The following is a 19,839-nucleotide window of genomic DNA, read 5'->3' on the forward strand; positions in this document are numbered from 1 at the left end:
AGACTTGTGATTACGTGATCAAAATTAGTGTTACAGGAGTCTTAAAACCTCAGTTAACTGTTCAGGTTGCCATGTGCGTTAAATAAACTAATTTTTGTCAGATTTGTTTCAGATATCTCCCCCACCCCTAATTCGTTTTCCACAGCCGCAGTAATTATATACATATAGGCTATCTAGATTTTAAAATCTGGGGCCATGGTTATGCAGAAATAGCCTTCTGCAAACTGAACTTTACTTTACAGTACTACAATCCTTGCTTTGTTGTATTGGGATCAGGCCAGTAGGAGTCACCGCTGCTCTTAGTTCCATCATCTCCTAGTGACTGAGTGGGAAACCAAATGCCGGAAGTACACTTTGGAGATTCAAAAGTTCCATAAGTTGCAAAGGTAGAGCATTGCACGGAAGAAAGGAAACCAAAAGGCGAGGTTGACAAATCGCACAAAAGCCTCTTTCATATTGTATTTTATTTTAACTCATCGCTTCTTTTTACAATGGGACTACCAGCTCTGGAATTTAGCGATTCTTTTTTGGACAGCCCCGACTTCAGAGACCGCCTGAAATGTCACGAATTTGAGTTGGATCGTACGAATAAATTTATAAAAGACCTTATAAAAGATGGGAACATGCTTATCAGTGCACTGAAAAGTAAGTTAAACATTGTGCGTTCCGTCAATCGTGCATTGGGTGTCGGGTTATCACTGGAAGCGGATCACAAAATCACAATGAAATTTAATGAAGTCAATTTTCATAATCCGTTATTCTACATATAGCCAACTGATAAGTATCTAGCTCATTTGAAAACAAATGCTTTCAGCAAAAGGTTTTGCCACAGTGTAGTTTAATTAAAAACATATCAAATGCTTTTCACTCACTTTATTCGCTTTATTGTACATAAATGGTATGTTACGTTGAGCTTCCGATCGTTGATTCATTTGATTATTGCTATTGGCTTACGGAGTAGCCTACCCTTTCATGTCTTCTTTAGCGCAACCCAGGAGAAATAGTCGAGTGCTTTCCCATGGCACCCAGCGTCCCGGTTATTTTCGCACGAATGTTAAACGTTTGTTTCCGTTCTTGATTTGGTGAAGTTTATATTGTGTTTACAGCATGTGCCTTATTGGATCTACCATCTATTGCTGGTACCATCCTTTCAGTGTTTACACGGAGACTTGAGAATGTGCAATTGTTGAAACATTGTGGAATGTAGCTTCCTCTAAGCATTATGAAAAGGACCTGTGTCAGACTGATGGCTGACCCCCTGACCTGCAAAATACCGCCAGTCCACTCCTTAATACATTCTATATCTCATACAACTACAGCCTATTTTGTTTGGACCTTAATACACAATCACTGTGTTAATAAGCAAACAATGACACGTTTTTATTTAAAACAAAGGTGAACATTTATTTCATCCCATCCACAAAATACAAATGCATTTCGTTCTGTGGATTCAATTAACACAGTGAAATTGTTAGTAAAAGCATTGGCTGTCTTGCACAACTAGATGAACACCTGAATGGTGGACATGGCTCTTTGCCATACCCTGTTAACACATCCATTCTCTGGGCATAGGGCTGCATCACCTTGACAGTTCATTGGTGTTTCAGTCCTGCTGTCCTTGACACTAACCCACCTTTTGGCAAAATTACATTAAAAATATCAAAATGTATTCTGTTCAATTTTTAAAAACACTACTTCAAAAACATGTAACAAAAGACATGCTGGTGATAAAAAAAAAAGTGCTGGATATGTATATACTTGTATTTTATTATGACTCTCATAATGTTATCCCTTTTTGTCATTAGAGCCCCTGTGATCATTCTTTCCAGTTCTTTTCCAATACGTGTTTGTATGAACATGCAAAACATATGAAGTATGCACTGACAATACAGTTAATGAGTTGAGAACGTATACAGAAAAAAAAAACATATAACGATTTGACATAATCGGATTAGGCTTTACAGTATTCTTTTAAAATACATTTACACATATGGTCCTACAGTATTTTTCACATTACTATCATCACTAATGTACAAAATACAAATCACTCCAATCAGATTATGTATGATGTTTCAAATAAATATACCTGAAAATTTTATTGGTACTGCTATGTTTGCTGAATATCTATTTGTATTTATTTCCATTGTACTTTCTAGTGTGATAAATTGGCTGCTTCCACAATGTTGTTTATTTATTTTTGTCTTTTGGTTCCTCTCTCACATGCCCTTATTTCATTCTTGGACCATGCTGCTCAGACAAAGTGTAGGATATTTGGTGCTCTGTGTCATGGTAACATGGCTCCTACTCAATGCTTCTTTACTGAACAAAAGGGAAAGTGAGTGATTTCCCAGAAAGGTCCCCAGCATTTATTATAATGTGGTTTGATTCACCATGGGTGTATATGCTTATCCTATTTTTGTTGGTTGTAAACAGTTGCCATAAAGGAAAACTCATCAGATAATTGATTATGGGAATTTGTTCAAACATGTTATTTTATGAAATGTGGCGACAAGTTCTTTTTCTTTTGTTAGAAAATGGCTACATGAAATATGATCTTTTTAGAACTGTGATGATGACTGATACAGAAGTGTCTTTTTCGCAGATCTTTCTGCGGCTGTACAGAGGTTTTCACAGTCCCTTCAGGATTTCCAATTTGAGTGCATAGGTGATGCAGAAACTGATGATGAGATTAACATTGGTAAGTGTCTTTCAGCCCACTCATATGGAAATTCACCAAAACCCCATAGCTGAATGCTTTTTTTCAATCATTCTTGACCGTAAATATTGTTTAAATAATAAGATAATGTTGAGAATTGCATACCCATGATAAGACAACAGAGTAAAATCATGTTGAATTAGAATTTACTCCTGTGGAATTGACTCTTAATTTAACTGTAGATGTTAACAGGGGCTTTTATTGCATAATGACCATATATAAGCAGGCAACTTCAGTTAGAGTTTCATTTCCATGTGCCCATTCTTAGTTAAGCAATTGTCCTGAGTTCTCATGCACAGCTGACAACAATCCTGCCTGTTGCCACTGTTTCTAGTACCACCATGCACCAATCTCTGCATCTTCTTTTAACAATAATGGGTCTTTATCACACAGGGGCCAACTGCTGGCTGGATTTGAATATTCTGGAGTCATAGATGTGGTGGCATAGTTCTAAATCATTGTCCTCTTCAAAATATCTTAAAAAATCAAAGTACTTCTCCCTTTCCTTGATTGTCTATAATGAGCATAATAGAAGATAACAGTTGCTAGAGTGTCTCATATTGTAGATGCAGTTCATTTGTTTTGTCAGTACAAATAAATAGTGTGCCTGTAATAGCTCTATATGGCATTTTAGACAAACCATTTTAGCTGAAAATGCATAGAAGTCCAGTGTATGCAGTATATGTATTTCAAACTTTGGGCTAATGAGGAATGAATTCAAGCATCCAGCAGTATTTCATGTCAAGGGAGACAAAATGACTTACTGTAGCTATATGTCAGCAACCATTATGTCCATGCTGTCTCAGTCATACTCGTATCTCTACTGGATTCTGATTTTTCATGGATTTTTTGGCTTGGAGTTATTTTGGCTCCAAGTCTGAAAATAAGTCCTGTCTCAGTGTATATATGTGGAGAAGTCCTTCTCTTATGCATTAACACAGCTGAAGTACGTCATGCTGCGGCTAAAGACTGTTTACCCAGGGGCCTGTGTTCCTTTCCAGACGCCTAGCCTCAGGCAGTGTGTTTGTAGGAGGTGGAAGCTAGAGAGGTTGGCTGGCAGGGTATTTGGGGGGGGTGAGAGGTTGAGGGACTTGCTGCTCTGTGACCCGCTCTTATCACCAAACATGAACATGCTGCCTATTTCAAATAAGATGTGATGAAGCTGTCGCAGATATTGCTGAGACTAGACCAATGATTCTGACTAACCTGATGTAAAATGTTATGGTCCATCATTGTGTGACCAATAATTGTAACAGGAGAGTATCTGCTAATTTTGACGTGGATCATAAGAAAAATTATAAGTGACTCAAAACTGTAACATCATATTCCATTTTCTTATTACTCCTCTCCCAGCTTCTTTATTTTAGAGGAAGGTTATATTATCTTTCATTAAATATAGCAAATGCATATACTGTTAACAGTTAACATTTAACTGATGTATATTTCAGTATTTTTTTTAATACTATTTAGCAGATTTTTTTTTCTTGTAATCGATAAGCACCTTTGTTTTCTGTTGCACACACCACATATTCATACAGGAAGCATGCTTTTCACATATGTCATGTTTCCACATCTTCCATGTACAATGTTCGCTTGACTATGTTATTGTTTAACAATGCACCACTGACTCTGAATCACCTCTGTTTATAGATAGATTGTGGGTGGCCATAGTAGTTTCACTGTGACAGATTGTATTGCTCATGTACAAAAAAACAAATGGCAAAGTCTGATACCTTGGCAGAGATCCCTTGCCAGTCCTAAGCCACACTTATGTGACATAATTCAAATGTTCTTTCTCTTATCACAGCTCAGTCATTAAAGGAATTCTCTCAGTTATTAAACACTGTTGAGGAGGAAAGACGACGACTTGTAAGTAAATGGATCCTTTTGTTTCATCTTTCTTTCTTTCATCTCAGTTAATTATTGTGTTAATTTAGCCTCCTGTGAGGCCTATCCCACTGCATCCCAGTTGGCATTGCAGAACTAAGCCCTGCTTTAAGCCAAGCCCTCATGTTACTTCCACTTACACCACATGCACAATACACCTGATGGAGTTATAGTTATATTTAATTATCATGGCATTTTCTTTCAAGCCATGTAGATCTTGACTGCCAGCTAAAAAAGACCTTGCATATCTGAGAAAAGGTGCATTGGGCTTTCGTTGTAGGGAAGAGATCTATGGACATGGTAGTTGGCCTCAGTTAGGCATATATTTAATTATCAATTGATTATTTGTCCACTGCACCTATTTTTATTTGTTGCAGCTTCAGTTTGTTGCTCCTTTTACATTTTGTCCCTTAATGTTTAGTAATGTGGATAATGCTTCATTATAATAATGCAAATTCTTCATTATAATAATGTGCCCTATTAAACTAAAGCTTATACACCCTTGGGAACAACCATGTCCTCTTTGAGTGCCATAGATTATTTCTGTCATAGCTGAGTGTTATGGGAAACATGCTTTTGTCAAACAGATGTGTGCCTTGGGTCATGACTTTCCTCTGGAGGGAGGGGAAACCACACAATATCAGTACCATTACTGGCCTTGGAATGTTTTGGAATTACTCATTTGACTGAAGTCTTTTTTTCTTCCACCATTTAAAACTGGAATTAACACCCCTAAAAAAAGACCCCTAAATGGCTATAATGAGTCAGTGTGGCCAATAGAACAATACAATTACTTTAGTTGCATCTACTGCATCATTTACAACAGGAAGTGTGAGCAAGTACATGTATTGTTATAGGGTCAAATAAGGGATTATCCCATGTAGTCTCTCAGCTTCTGTTTTGCATATTTTGTTATAAGGATAGTTCTGGTAAACTGGTCTTTTGGTGTTGTGATGGTGATTCACCAAATACCATTCAATCAAGAGAGTTATTAACTATTACTTACTATGAGTGAATAATCCATTAATCCTTATTTTCATCAGATGTTTTTTTTGGGGGGGTTTTTTTGGGTTTTTTTTACCAAAATTTGTTGTGTTGTCCTAAGCCTTTTCTTAAATCATAATGGAACTGGATACATGCATTCAGCATGCCCTAGCTATAAAATGTCTTTGTTTTAAGAAAAGCAGAAACCTGTGATTGTGTCTATGAACTAAGATGTGTCTTCTAAAGCTTAGAGGACATTCAGGGCATTATTATTTGAGTGCCCTCTCTTACCCCTGGTGGAGAATATGCTCCTTGTGTGGAGTCAGTGGAGAAAATTAACACACATTTGGACAGAAAATTGGCCGTTTACTTTAACATCTGTTATGTGTTTCAAGGGGCAATGAAATGTGTCGGATGTATGTGCAGTGGCTTAGTCCTTTGATATTCACAAAGCCTTTTTAGCCTCTTAGACTGTAACACTGCCTGCTCAGAGGCTTCAATCTTATCCTTTGTTGCGTGTCAAAATGAGTGGAGGTCAGTGGAGCTGTGTGAGGAGCCTCAGGGGGCAAGTTACCCAGTAGCACCCTCCAGCCTCCTAACTTCCTGCAGACCACGGCACTGCTGTGCACTGTTCTCACAGGCTGCTGTGACAGCGCTCTCAGAAGGACACACACCTCCATAAAAGAGAGAAAGCCCCACTGAGCTTTTCATTCATATTTGTGTGGTAATGACACAAAGGTGTGACTGTCTCCATGTGATTTTTCTGTCCTCCCTCTGTGATACTGCAGTAACTCTGAGAACGTTTGGTTTGGACTAGACTGATTTAACTAGTACTGAGAGGTCATTTATGTGTGTGTTATTCTTTCATATCAGATATGTTGCATCCCTAGGTCTGAAATCTTTCTACAGTGATGTCTGCTCCATATCCACTGGTACTTAGCAGACATACTGTATGCTAAGACAATCAGCCAGGCCTATCTGTTTTAAGTGGGAGGCCTTTTCCCACATGATGGATTAAGCTGATGTAAGAAGTGAGTTTCCTCTCTGGCTCTAAAGGGCCATGGGAACTTGTGACGAGCTTGATGAGCGAAACTCTTCAGCCAACAATATTGCTGTCTGCGCGCCTACCCCCACTGAAATGAGGATATCCTGAACCTTTCAAACACACAGCTTTGTGTGAAGTGCTGAGAGGCCACTTGTCATAATGAGCCGGACACTTACTGTTGGCCTCAGTGTGAGTGTACAATGTCTCAATATGACAAGGCAGTTTGTTCTGTCCTTGGCATTCTGTATATTGTATGGACATTATTTGAGGTAAAGTGCACATCAACTGATGTATATGCTGATATTTAAGACTGCTTATCATACATTGACGTTTTATATGTAGATTAAGCTCTTCTTAAGCAAATGTTTACAGTACCAAATAATTCTCTAAGGCCCTGTAAAAGTGCAGAAGCCTCCAGAACAGGAAAGACATGTCAAGCACACATCTCTTAACAGTGAATTTGTTACTGCTTTCTACATGGTCTATGTCTTGCATCTGGACCTGCCTGGAATCTGTACAGCTCCATTATAAAGGCAGGATTCATTAGTTTTGATGTAGGCAGATCGGGACTGTAGAGATGGGCTGTCAGTTGCCAGGGGGAGGACTGAGCACAGGCAAGCATGTGGAACTTATTTTGGGCAAATTCTCTAGTGAGACTGGAAGTCCACCACTCTGTGTCTGGGAAAGTATATAAAAGGAATTTGTGTATGTAATTGAATGTTTTTCCAAATGGGCCTCCTAAACGAAAATGGTACTAATTATATTGTCATTATTTTACAGTATATAAAAACAGTTGTTCTGGATAGTTTTCATATGCAAATTGTTGAAACTTTTGGCAGTGGCAGATTATGATGGCATAGCTATAGACCAGCTGTTTTACAATGAAGTTGAATTGAATTATGTTGTGCATTATAATATTACCATAGTAGGTTCTGTGTAAAACCAGTCTAGACAGTATTACGATGATGTTTTCTATTGTCTATAAAATGGATTTTTCCATTATATATTATGAAATGCAAGGGAAAGAAAGGCAAGCAAGTATGCTAAGGTCAGGCAGCACAATGAAGTTTTCAAGCTTCCCAGATACAGTTAAAATATAACATTTGGAGATTACATATTAGTCTTTCTATATTTAGAGGGAATTTGAACAGAGAAGTCGCATGGAATTTACTTGCCTTTTGAACATTTTTAAACTGTTTTGATTTAGATACAGAATGCTGATGACGTCTTGATTACGCCGTTGGAGAAGTTTCGAAAGGAGCAAATAGGTGCTGCCAAAGTAAGACTTAAGACTTCATAAGACTCCCATTGTGAATGTATCTTACATATTTCAGCAGATGGTCATTTTTAGCCTTATTGCAGCATGATTTAGTACATGATTTAACATGAGTCCACACTGAGAGTCTGCAGGAAGGGGGGAAATTGCAAACACCTGTTAAGGAACAGCCAAATTATAACCAGATACAGTAATGCCACATTCACCAAAATAAACTTGAGGCCAGAACTGGTGCAGCCGCTGCCCTGCTAGTGTGGATGCCTTTTCCACTTGATAAATACATTACTACTTCTATGTAAATTGTGCAGTGTAGTAGCCCTGCACTGCACATTTTCGAATTCTCACAGTGCTAATGCACTCATTTTAAACTTTTGAAGTGATTCCTTATTCTTGTAACTACATACATGTTTCAGTATAGCAACTGAATAATTCACAAAAGTTCTTGCAAAACGTGCTGTCAGATTAAGAACTGAATAATAAGGCAGGAGTTTAAGAAGTTAAATCCATGAAGGACTTTTTAATGAGCTGATGAGCTGAGTCAGGTGTGATGGAAACATGGAAAAATAGGAAGTGCATCTGTATTTGAGGGCCAGGACTGGGAAGCCTCGTACTAGATTGGGGTGGAGTAGTGTTCAAGGTTGATGTCCGTGGTGCAGTTCAGAAAGCCCTTATGGGCTGGTAGTGTGACACACACCTCCATCCCCTGGCTTGGCCTGTGAAGAGCTGAGCTGAGCATCTGATGAGCTCACTGCTGAAGGATCCAAAGATGAAAACACCCTGCCTTATTTGGCTGTTTGGGGCCCAGACTCCTCAGCCAAAGCTGAGATGGAACTCATTCGGCTTAGACATTTAGACCACAGAGGCCAAAGGGAATGGCTCTCCGGCTGTTCAACCTCTCACACAAGATCGCACACTACACACACGCGCGCGCATGCGCGCGCGCGCACACACACACATCAACAAAGGTAAAAACACACCACAAATACTACACCTTCAAGAGACCACACGCAAATGGTAGTACTAACAACTAACAGCAGTTAGATGCTTTTTTTCCTAAACAAGCATTGTACAGGCCAAGAAAGGTTGATGTCATTGTTAGTTAGCAGATGGGCCTGGAGGCTTGGACTAGGCATGTAAGAGATGTGATTCCACTACTTTGTCACTTGGTAAGTTTGTAGGCTGCTGAGTGTCCATGAAAGGGTCATGGGAAAGGTTCGGCTAATGGCATAGAAGAAAAACAAACAGCCTGGATCAGATTTCAGTTGCAGATACAAGAAAGGGACCCTGACTGCCAGAGGTCTTGGGTGCTTGAATGTTTAGTGCAGCATAGAGAGGTGGTATCATTGAGGGTGTAGGACTGTAATCCACTGTAAAATGTGTAAGTGAGCTCTGGTTCAATATTGTTCAAACTTGTTATTGGTTGACTTAGTTGTACTTACTTACCTCACAACCTTGTCTGTGTTGGTCAGTGTTAAATGTCAGTGTTGACCAGACAGTAACATTTATGTCATTAACATGTTTTACATGTTGATTTAACTGGGCCAGAGTTCTCAAGGAAATTTCATTTAAAGTTTCATTTCGTGTTCGTTGGCATTAACAATGACACTGAGTAAGCAAAGTTAACAATTTAATGTTTAATTGTAGAGGCCACAGGTAGGGTTTCTTCTGTTTCTGGAAATACTCTGGGCCCCGTTTCCTGAAATCATCATAATGTGATCATGTTACCTAAGGGAGAATGTTCAGTGTAATACTTGCTCTACCATTTAAAGATGATGCTTGTTTTATTTGACACCTAGACCTGAACACCTGTCATTTGTGATTCGCATGCATTCAGTTTAATTTCAAATAATTTACTGATCCTTGTGCATCCATACACTCTGCTCTCCTTGTTCTAAAAATCACTGCATTGTGAGTCACTTGAGATATGAAGTAAATGATTAGTCAGTTTCCCTGGTGCATCTCAAACATGACCCTTTCATAACACACATGCATGATCATTTTTCTGGTGTGCTAGAATTCCTACAGTTTTTATGGTGTGCCCATGGCTTCACACCTTCCGATGGGTGTGGATTCAGCTTGGTCATTTTGAAACCCAGAAATCAGTCCTGTGCTGTCCTGTCTTCAGATGCTTGTATGCCATCTGCTGGTTGGAGAGCCACTCAGAAGTGAATGATGCATTATGTCCATATCCATCCAAATCAAAATAAACAAATTAAGAAAACATTTTAATGGAGGTTTTACATGATGTTTGTTTACAAGTTGAAGGCCTTATGTAACAGAAGATTTCTGTACAAGATATTTATCTCTGTAATTACCATAGAGGAAATTCCAGTTTCTGTCAACATTCTCATTTTTCTAAGGAAGGAAAGAAGAAGTTTGACAAAGAAACTGAGAAATATTATAGTCTTCTGGAAAAACACCTAAATCTGTCTTCTAAAAAGAAAGAGGCATTTTTACAAGAGGTAACCATTTGACCATTATTATTCTCTATTATAACCCAATTATAACAGTTAATTGTAATTATTATAATAGTTCAAAATCTCATTTTGTTTGCTACCATAAATCTGTTATTATTTGTGTAATTGATTTATTTTATGGTAACCTTGCTTTTGTTTGTACCACACTATTTACACTAATATGCTTCTTCAGGCAGATGCCCAGATCAATAAGGAGAGACAGGTTTTTTGTGATGCTTCTCTTGAGTATGTCTTCAAAATCCAAGAAGTCCAAGAGCGAAAGAAATTTGAGTTTGTGGAGCCGGTAAGAAAGGGGAAAATATTACAGTTTGGGTTACATTTCTGAAGCTGTCAGTGCAAGTGGGAAATGAGTTACTGGGCAAGTGAGATTTTCCCCTGAACTGCACATGTGCAGTCACTTTTGTACTGTTTTTTAATCAGAAAGATGAAGGATTAAAGTCACATCCTACACCTGCTGGGTTCCATCTGCTGCAGAATGCATCTCTCAGCAGAGGCTTGCACTGATAGCATCATAACTTCATGCACACATGTTGGAAAAATCACCCTTCACCCTTCAAAAAAAAACCAGTTATGGAGGAAGGGGATGAAGTTTGCTGAAGTTAGCGATTCGTCATTGCAGATTGCATGCATCCTGAAATGTATTACATTTGTTCAGACATAAAGGGTATTGTTGGTGTTTTAATGTCAAAGATGAAACTGCTTATCTTTTCTATCTTTTTCTTAGCTTCTGGCTTTCCTTCAAGGTCTGTTCACATTCTATCATGAGGGCTATGAACTGGCACAAGAATTTGAGCCATACAAGCAGCAACTGCAGTTCAACCTACAGAATGTAAGAGTTCAAGTCAAGGTGGCCAGTGGGGTTAACAGGAAAATTGAAAAGCAAGAATGGTATACAGTACACTGTATACAGAATCACATAGCTAGAGCACTGGTACATGTTTATATTATAATGTTCTTCTGTTATATGGGGTGAATATAAAATTGATACTCTCAGCTGAATTAGTACAACATAGTGTAAGAATTTGGCTGATCTGGTGATGTGGTTCTTTGGACTTTTAGCTTCTTCTAATGACACTTGACCATTGCCTTGACCAAGTTTTATACTTTTTAACATGTTCAGTTGTGCTCTTTGTAGACAAGGAATAACTTTGAGAGCACTAGACAGGAAGTAGAGAATCTAATGAAGAGGATAAAGTCAGCAGAGCCAGACTTTAAAGCCCCTGGACAGTGGACTATGGAGGGTTTTCTATATGTACAAGAGAAGCGTGAGTATTCTTGGCTCAAAGCAACGCAAGCATCTGAGAACTCTCTCCTGATGGTTATTTCACACTTGATGCATGTTTTACACCCGTTATGTATCACACCTGAAATGTACATCACCTCTGATATATATATCCAGAAAGGGCGCATGTCTATTAGGGTGCAAATTTCCATTTTGCTGCATGTTAATGTTTTGAAAAATGTGTTCAAATATTTGTGCAAAAATCCCTATGCCATCTAATTATTTGTAAGTGTTGCATACAGTGAAGACACATTTGTCCTCATAGTCTGAAACTTCCACCTCTATGCTGTAGGACCCCTGGGCTTCACATGGAGCCGACATTATTGCACATATGAGAAGGAGTCTAAAATGTTCACCATGAGCAACTCGGAGATCAAATCTGGAAGCAAACAGGTATAATGCTGTTTGTTGTAGAGCATTGCACTTTAGAAATACCCATCTTCTACTGGCCTTAACTTTCCACCTTTTGTTTACTATGCAGTAGTAAGTGACTTTTTCTGTGTCATTCTAAAGAATGGACTGATTATGAGTCCACCTGAGATATTCAAACTGAAGACCTGCATCAGGAGGAGGACAGACTCAATTGACAAACGATTCTGCTTTGACATCGAAGTGATGGAGAGGTTTGTTTTCTGTCCCTGCACTTGAAATATAGCACTTTACCCACCTTACACAAGGTGTTGTTGAGGACATTAAGGCCATTGTGATGTGAGCCTCTAGAGGATGTGGCAGAGAAATTTAAAAGATTTCCAAGTTTTTCCACTTTAATGTTTTTGTTGGCAACCTCTGAGGTCTGTCATTCCTCTTCTCTCCTTCCTTTCCTATTTCTTTTCATGACTGAAGAAATAACACTTGTCAGGGGATTCTATTCAGTTCTCTTCAGTGTTTCTATAAAGTCCGCCGGTATGTCTTTCTCTTCCTGCTCTGGGCTGAGATGGAATGTGTGGTGCCGCCTGCTCATAGCAGCTACCAGCTGCTTTCACACACTGCAACAGCTCCGTGCACACACTGTAACAGCTCCTTTCACACACTGCTTCAGGCTTTGGCTTCTTTCAACTTGCTACTAATGATACAGGTTGGAACAGGTCATTTAACTTAACACGCTTAAGTTATGCTGCATGTACATTCTTTAAAAAAAGTTATAAAAAGAGCATATACTCCAAAGTGGTATTTGGTCTTGTTTTTTGTTTGTTTTATTTAGTTGCAGGCAGGCATAATCAGTGAATGTGGGTGTTGCATTAGGTATGATGTGATGATGTTGTGAAGGGTGATTCGCCTTGCAGCCGGCATCTGATTTGGCTCTGTCCCGCAGGCATGGCATTATCACTCTGCAGGCTCTGTCTGAGTCTAACAGGCGTCTGTGGATGGAGGCTATGGATGGAAAAGAGCCGGTAAGAACACCGGTCCTCTCCTACACAGCAGAACAATCCTCCAGGCTATATACACATGATGTTTATATACAAAGCTCAGTTCACAGCCTATTTAAGCCCACATATATATGAAATTTGATTAGTGGACTAAATCTTCATGACTGAGTTTAACTTTGAAGTTTTATGTATTTTGGACAAGATGAAATGTAAAAAAAAAATGTAGTTTTGCCCATGACAAAATATACAAAAAGAAACTTTCACTATAGTTAAGTAATCCTTGCTCAAACTGTTAAAAAGGTGTGTCTAAGGCAGGTATGACAAGAAGTGTGAGGTGAGTTACTTGTTGCCAGAAGTGGAGAGTTTTGGCACAGCCTCACACAAAAGCTCCGGATGCTATTCTGGAGTCAGGTTTGCTCAGGCCAGTGTGTTCAGCTTTCAACTTACTGTGGACTGTGAGCTTCTGGGCGGCTTCCTGCTTTTTCTGGCCAGTTTCCTGAGAGCTTCCTCTGCTCTTTCATAGAGTTAATGTTTCTAACCCCTGATTTCAAGATACACAAATAAATCATTCATGGTTAGCGCCTGTGTCCAGGCAAAAATATATTTACAACTACTAACATTTTTACTCTTTCCCTTCATTTCATTATACCACATCATATTCCCATGTTACGCTACAGCAAGATTATATTGATGTTGAATACGTGACATGACTTGCTAGGTCGATTTGCATCAGATAGGGGTTTTTATTCTATGTGATGTGTATTTGTTCAGCAATACATGAGTTACCATTTTTTGTCATAGCGATTAAGGTTTGTCTACTCTGAAGTAACACATCTGAGTAAGTGGAAGATGTCTTTCATCTTACTGAAAGTGAGTCATCATTAGGTGACCAAGATTTTGTTGTTTTTGTAATCTGTTTCATCATGAGGCAATCAGAACTGCTCTGAAGCCAAAACACAGCTGTTGACAGTGCTTAGGACTGGTTAATTGCTCTTTGTTTGATCAGTCAGCAAAGGCCAGGAAGTTACAATCCCTAACAGGATATGTCCTCTTTCGTGCTGTTCTTCTCTTTTTTATTGAGAGAAGTACAAACTGCAGCACAGAATACTAAAATTCTCATGACACAGTCAAGTGCTTTTGGGTTTTCTGAATTTGAGTTCTGGAGCAACTTATCTGCCATTTGCACATATGGTAAAGCCTGATATTTATTTGTTTTAATGTCTTGTTATCTGTAGATTTACACTCTTCCAGCACTTCTCAGCAAGAAAGAAGAAAGTAAGTTCACTCCTTGTGCCTTTTTATCAGGTGTAGTGAATTTGTTAAGAAGTGCACCTAATGCAGTGTCATGCAAATAATGAATGTTTAACAAATGGGATGCTTTGTCTTTGCAGCATACTTAAATGTGGTGGGATTTAACTTTGTGAGGAAGTGCATTCACCTCGTGGAGACAAGAGGTCCGCATCTCATCTGTTCTAATTCCTACACATTCATTTGCCAATTGCTGCAGCACTGTGTATATGCTATATACAAATGTTTAATTATGCAAACAGTGCAATGAAAGTATATTGTTCTTTCATCCCTGCTCAAATTTAACTAAAGCCATTTTCCCCCTTTTTCTAGGTATCCATACTATGGGCTTATACAGAATAGGTGGAGTTAATTCTAAAGTGCAGAGACTTATGACCTCTGTATTTGGTAAAGCTCTTTAAACTTTTTAAATGCCTCAGAATGTGTTATTTGACACTTATTGTTTACTGTTGTTATATTATTGTCTTAAAGAGGTCTTACTGTTTTATTTGCTTGTCCATTTTTGTTTACACCAGCTGCCAAAGCTCCTGCAGACATGGATCTCGACCCAGATACGTGGGATAATAAGACCATCACAAGTGGGCTCAAGAATTACCTTAGGTAAGGAAAGGATCTAATGAAAGGCACTTGGTTCAGAAGTATCAGACCATGTGCAGTAATCCAGCTGCTGTATGTTTCCAGGTGTCTGGCTGAACCTCTCTTAACCTACAGACTTCACAAAGACTTCATCATGGCAGTCAGTGAGTTCTTCCATGTGTCCATCTCTCTCTTTTCCCCATAATCCCCCCCCCCCCCCCCCAAAAAAAAAAAGTTGAAAATGACTGTTTAAGACAATGCAGCTGTACCTAAGTTGAAAAGAATACAAACACTGTGTTGCACGTCTAGAGTCCGATGACCAGAACTACAGGGTGCGGGCGGTCCATGCCCTTGTGTATAAGCTGCCTGACAAGAACAAAGAAATGCTGGACATCCTGATCAAGCATCTGCTTGTGTAAGTCAACCCAGCGATAGTCTATCAGATGACTGACCACATCGCATTGCCAAATGCAGAGGTCACTGAGACTGACTTAAGTATGGATTTAATCCCCTTTTTTTCCTGCTGTTTTTCAGGGTTTCTACACACAGCCAAAAGAATCTGATGACTGTGTCTAACCTAGGTGTGATATTTGGCCCTACACTCATGCGCGCTCAGGAGGAGACAGTGGCTGCCATGATGAACATTAAGTTTCAAAACATTGTGGTGGAGATTCTCATAGAGAATTATGAGAAGGTAAGCTGAGCCTGCTCTAGCTGCCATTTAATTAAAGTTAACAGCAGATGGCACTGTTTACCAAACCCAGAGGGGAGCATTCATTCAGTTCCTGTAGCTGAGGTTAACAATCCTTTCTTTGTTGTCTAATTTGCTTTCAAGCACTATCTATTTTTAACTTGATTTGACTGGTATGTTGGCCCTACATGATGTTGTTGTGTCTTAGATCCCCTTTGCTGTGTCTTAGATCTTCCACCAGGCCCCAGACCCCAACGTGCCCCTACCCCAGCCGCAGTGTCGCTCCAGCTCACGCCGCAGCAAGACCATCTGCCTGTCTTCAGGCCCGCGCAAGTCCAGAGGCCTGTACCCACCAGCACTGTGCCTGGCCGATGCTGACAGTGGGTCTCCCTCCTCTCAGTCATATTTGGATTAGATGGGGCTTGGTAGACCCAAAGCTTGTTTTGTATAGAATCAGTTTTTAATTTTTATTTAAGTCACAAGAGATATCTTTCATGTCCTAGGTTTACATTCAACACAATAAATCTAATGGATAAGTAAATGTTTGGGTTTTTTTGCAGAAATTACTGAAAATTGTACAAGACATTTAATAATCTTGATTTGGTAAATCTGGCTCAGTGACAGATCCATGACAATTTGAAAGTATAGATTAAATAGCCAAGAAAGTTGACATGAGAGTAACAGTTTTTTATATGTTTGGATTTTATAAACACTATCAATGTCAGCAACAACCTCTTGGACCAGATATCTAACTGATAGAATTGAACAAAAAAAAGTAGACTGGCTATGGGTCTGTCCTCAATAAATAATTCAAAGATGAGCACCATATGGGCAGGAAATTCATTTGTAACTTTCAGTTACAACTCTTCCTAGATAAAAGCTACTGCTCTCTTAACTGTGTCTGACAAGGGAGTCTTCTGTAAAATTAGGTGCGTGATGTTAGTTTCACATCTCCAAAGCCTTCCCTTTTACTGTCCTCCTCTCTCAGGTGACACGTTCAGTAGCAGTCCCTGCAGCACACCCATGGGCAGTCTGGAGTCCCTGTCCTCGCACTCATCTGAGCAGAATGGCTGCTCCAAGGCCAGCTCTCCATCTCGCTCCAAACACAAGGTCTCGGGCAGTCTGTGTTGGACCACTCCTTCCCCATCTTCCGACCGACCCAAGAGCCCAGCCGGCACCACCAGCCCTGACTCCAGCTCCAAGGAGGACACAGCAAAAACAGACGAGTGGGAGGAGGCCCTGAGCGCCCTTCCAACACAGCAGCGTTCTCCAGCTCCAGAGACGACCGACGGGTCCACGGTGCAGAGCCCAGAGGAGCAGAAAACAGGGCACCTGTCCACCTGCTCCTCCCTCACCTCACTCCATATCTCTGAGGGTGAGCAGTCTGGGACAGTGGTAGCTCAGTGGTTAAAGACTTGACTTGTAATCGGAAGGTTGCTGGTTCAACCTCATCACTGCCAAGTTGCCACTGTTGGGCCCCTGAGCAAGACCCTTAACCCTCAATCGCTCAAGTTGTAGTCAGTAATAATTGTAAGTTGCTTTGGATAAAGGTGTCAGCTAAATGCCAAAACTGTAAATGAAATGTGTACCAGTCTATGCACGTTATCAGCACAAAAGTACATTCAGCACCTGAGTGGTGGTAGCATGTGGCTATGGAGCCGGCTATATGTTTCCCAAATTTGCAGGAATGCTTTCTCTGTTTCACTTAGGTTTCAGGAGCTGTCATGGCTCAGTTCAGAGTTTGGTTTCCCACAGTAACAGAGACAGCCTGAAGTCACTCCCCTTACCAAATATCCCTCCTAAAGTCACAGCCAGGTGCAGACTGGACTCCTCAGCCAGCAACGGATACCAAAGGCCCAACTCTTTGTAAGTAATGTTCACCTCAACCTGCAACCTACCTGTTAGACTTTAGAACAAAAATATATGCCACTTGATAAAAATTGGCAATTCTACAAACATTTTAATTGGTCACTTAATGTCTCTTGTTTGTCAAGTAAAGTTCTATGTGCCCTTGCTATTAGGGTCTATAACTCTTTGGTTAATTGAAATGAACACATATGGGGGCATATAGACCACTTTTTGTTAAAGGTAAGGGGACATGTAAACTGCTTTAATAATCTAGGCATTATATTTTTTTATCCTACAATAACCATTGTTTAATCTCTGTGTATACCAAATACACTGTCATAATTACTAGAAAATAGTGTTTTTGATGGTATTATCAGTTTATCTGAAAAATGAGTTTATCCCTCACTAATACAGCAGTACAATATGCATTAGTTTTTTCACCACACATTTTTTGAATAAGAATGTGTTATTTGTATTTTTTGGTCCAGAATTCCTTTTTAATGTCAAAAAATTTTTTTAAATCAGCTTTTAGATGTGGAAAGATACAGTCTCACTCTCACAAACCTGAACACTGCAGCATGTCTGCCAACATGGGTGGACATGACCAAGCAGCAGTCTATGGGGCTTTATTGCTGGTTCCTGAGAGGTGACCTCTGACTGCATTGCTAGCTGTAAAGCACCCCTTGACTGCCAGTGTTCTCATAAAGGCGCTAAAGGAAAATGCTTCCTTCTTTCATCCTAACATGAATACTAGTGTTACCAACAAGCAATATGTGTTTCAGAGAGGATCAGACAAAGAGTAAATTAGTAGTAACTAGTAGTAACTCTGAAGCACTCCAAACTAGAGTGTTGTGGCTTGTGTATTATGACCCACTGCAGTGTGGATCTTGTATTTAATATGCTCTTGATTTACTGTCTCAGGGTGGTCTCAAGAGCAGCTCTTTTTGAGAACCCAGTGGTCTCACAGCCGACCCCTGCTGGAAGGTACATTACCAGCCACAGAGCATGTGTCCCACAGCATGTGACCCATTAGTCTAGCCACTCTGTTATGAAATTCAGCTACACTATGACACGATATTCCACTTTGTGGTTTTCATTCTGTGACATGTTGCTTGTCTTTGCTTTCTTCGTGAGAAGCTGCGACACGGCGTGTAGCACTGTTGTTTTTGCTAGCTTCAAAATAGATCTTTCAGTCGGTCACGCCCCTGCCTGCCCTGCAGACGTGGCCTGGCCTTTCACCATGGACACTTTGTCATTCCCGAGAGGCCTGCTGTCGGGTGCATGAGTAAACTCCAGCTGTGGCCCATCTAACTCGCCTCCTCTGATGTGTTCACAGGGAAGCCAAGGCCATGTATTCCTGCCAGGCAGAACATAGTCACGAACTAAGCTTCCCCAAGGGGGCGCTTTTCTACAATGGTAAATACACTGCCACGTTCCAACATATAATAATAATAATAATAATAATAATAATAATAATAATAATTGTTTTGTCATGGTTTTGTTTTCAAAGTGTACCCCTCAGTGGAACCTGGGTGGCTCCAAGCAACATATAATGGCAAAACTGGACTGATCCCAGAGAATTATGTGGTGTTCCTTTAGCAAGGTCTTTAAGACAGACAAACAAAGTCCATGGTATCCATGGTAACTATTTCACCAGAAATGGACCAGAAAAGTTTTTGTACATCCATTGTATACAGTATGTGAATTGTTTAAATACTTAGTTAAAAATGTCTATAACCTAATTATCAACAGCAGAGTATATATGGCCCATAGTACTTCAAGTTGTAGATATTAGAAAGTTTCTAAACAAATATTAATATTTTATGATGTTTCTGACTCACATGTGTTTTGGCTCCATAAGACCTAAGATATTTGTAGGTGGCTAATCATTCAGACTGGCTCTGACATGTTGGACCAATAAGCATACATATATTACAGCAGTATAAAGTCTATGCTTCTCATATTCTATCTCTGTAATGGTGGGAAAAGACTTGCAATTAACAGTATAATGTTGTGGTACTGTTGAGAAGGACAATAGAAATTCTTCTGAAGTGACTCAGTACAACATGCTGATTTAATTTTATTAAGTTTTACAAAATTATGATCCTGTGCAACTTCCACTTGAAATGCCCAACATAAAATTTATTGATCATGTATGTTTGTTGCTGAGATTACCAGAAGACAGTTACACAGTCAAGAAATGATTTTACTAAAACAATGCAACTATGAGTGTTCATTTCTTCATACAATAAACATACACAATAGATGCTGGTCATCACTGGATGGGTCATACTTGTTTGTCTTTCTCTATTTAAATGAGACCATGTAAACCCACAGTTTAAATTAGTGGCTAGTCCTTGCAAGGATGAGGTATCACTTCAC

At 39.5% G+C, this 19,839-nt stretch overlaps 1 protein-coding gene across 3 annotated transcripts; it reads left to right on the forward strand.

Moving 5' to 3' along the window:
- The first annotated feature begins 346 nt into the window (after positions 1-346).
- Positions 347-19,738, forward strand: arhgap42a (Rho GTPase activating protein 42a). Of its 3 annotated transcripts, XM_027004557.3 has the most exons (25): positions 347-645; positions 2,603-2,698; positions 4,524-4,585; positions 7,840-7,911; positions 10,269-10,370; positions 10,558-10,668; positions 11,110-11,214; positions 11,521-11,650; positions 11,960-12,060; positions 12,181-12,290; positions 12,511-12,570; positions 12,980-13,058; positions 14,270-14,309; positions 14,426-14,488; positions 14,655-14,729; positions 14,858-14,942; positions 15,024-15,082; positions 15,228-15,333; positions 15,453-15,612; positions 15,839-15,989; positions 16,598-16,984; positions 17,319-17,475; positions 18,379-18,441; positions 18,794-18,873; positions 18,968-19,738. In XM_027004557.3, the coding sequence occupies exons 1-25, from the start codon at positions 492-494 to the stop codon at positions 19,054-19,056; spliced, it is 2,697 nt and encodes an 898-aa protein (XP_026860358.1). In that variant the 5' UTR covers positions 347-491; the 3' UTR covers positions 19,057-19,738. The 3 variants fall into 3 exon arrangements, with proteins under 3 accessions (XP_026860358.1, XP_026860379.1, XP_026860368.1); XM_027004578.3 differs by lacking the exon at positions 18,379-18,441; XM_027004567.3 differs by lacking the exon at positions 12,511-12,570.
- The last annotated feature ends 101 nt before the right edge of the window (positions 19,739-19,839 follow it).

The sequence above is a fragment of the Electrophorus electricus genome, chromosome 8 (genome assembly GCF_041902795.1).
Source record: "Electrophorus electricus isolate QZ-2024a chromosome 8, ASM4190279v1, whole genome shotgun sequence".
Classification (NCBI taxonomy): domain Eukaryota; kingdom Metazoa; phylum Chordata; class Actinopteri; order Gymnotiformes; family Gymnotidae; genus Electrophorus; species Electrophorus electricus.

Bases quoted from the DNA above. Each gene is read 5' to 3' on its own strand.
- arhgap42a (XM_027004557.3), top strand. From the start codon at position 492: ATGGGACTACCAGCTCTGGAATTTAGCGATTCTTTTTTGGACAGCCCC. The intron at 10,669-11,109 runs GTAAGAAAGGGG...TCTTTTTCTTAG, and splicing joins AATTTGAGTTTGTGGAGCCG to CTTCTGGCTTTCCTTCAAGG. The intron at 16,985-17,318 runs GTGAGCAGTCTG...TGTTTCACTTAG, and splicing joins CTCACTCCATATCTCTGAGG to GTTTCAGGAGCTGTCATGGC.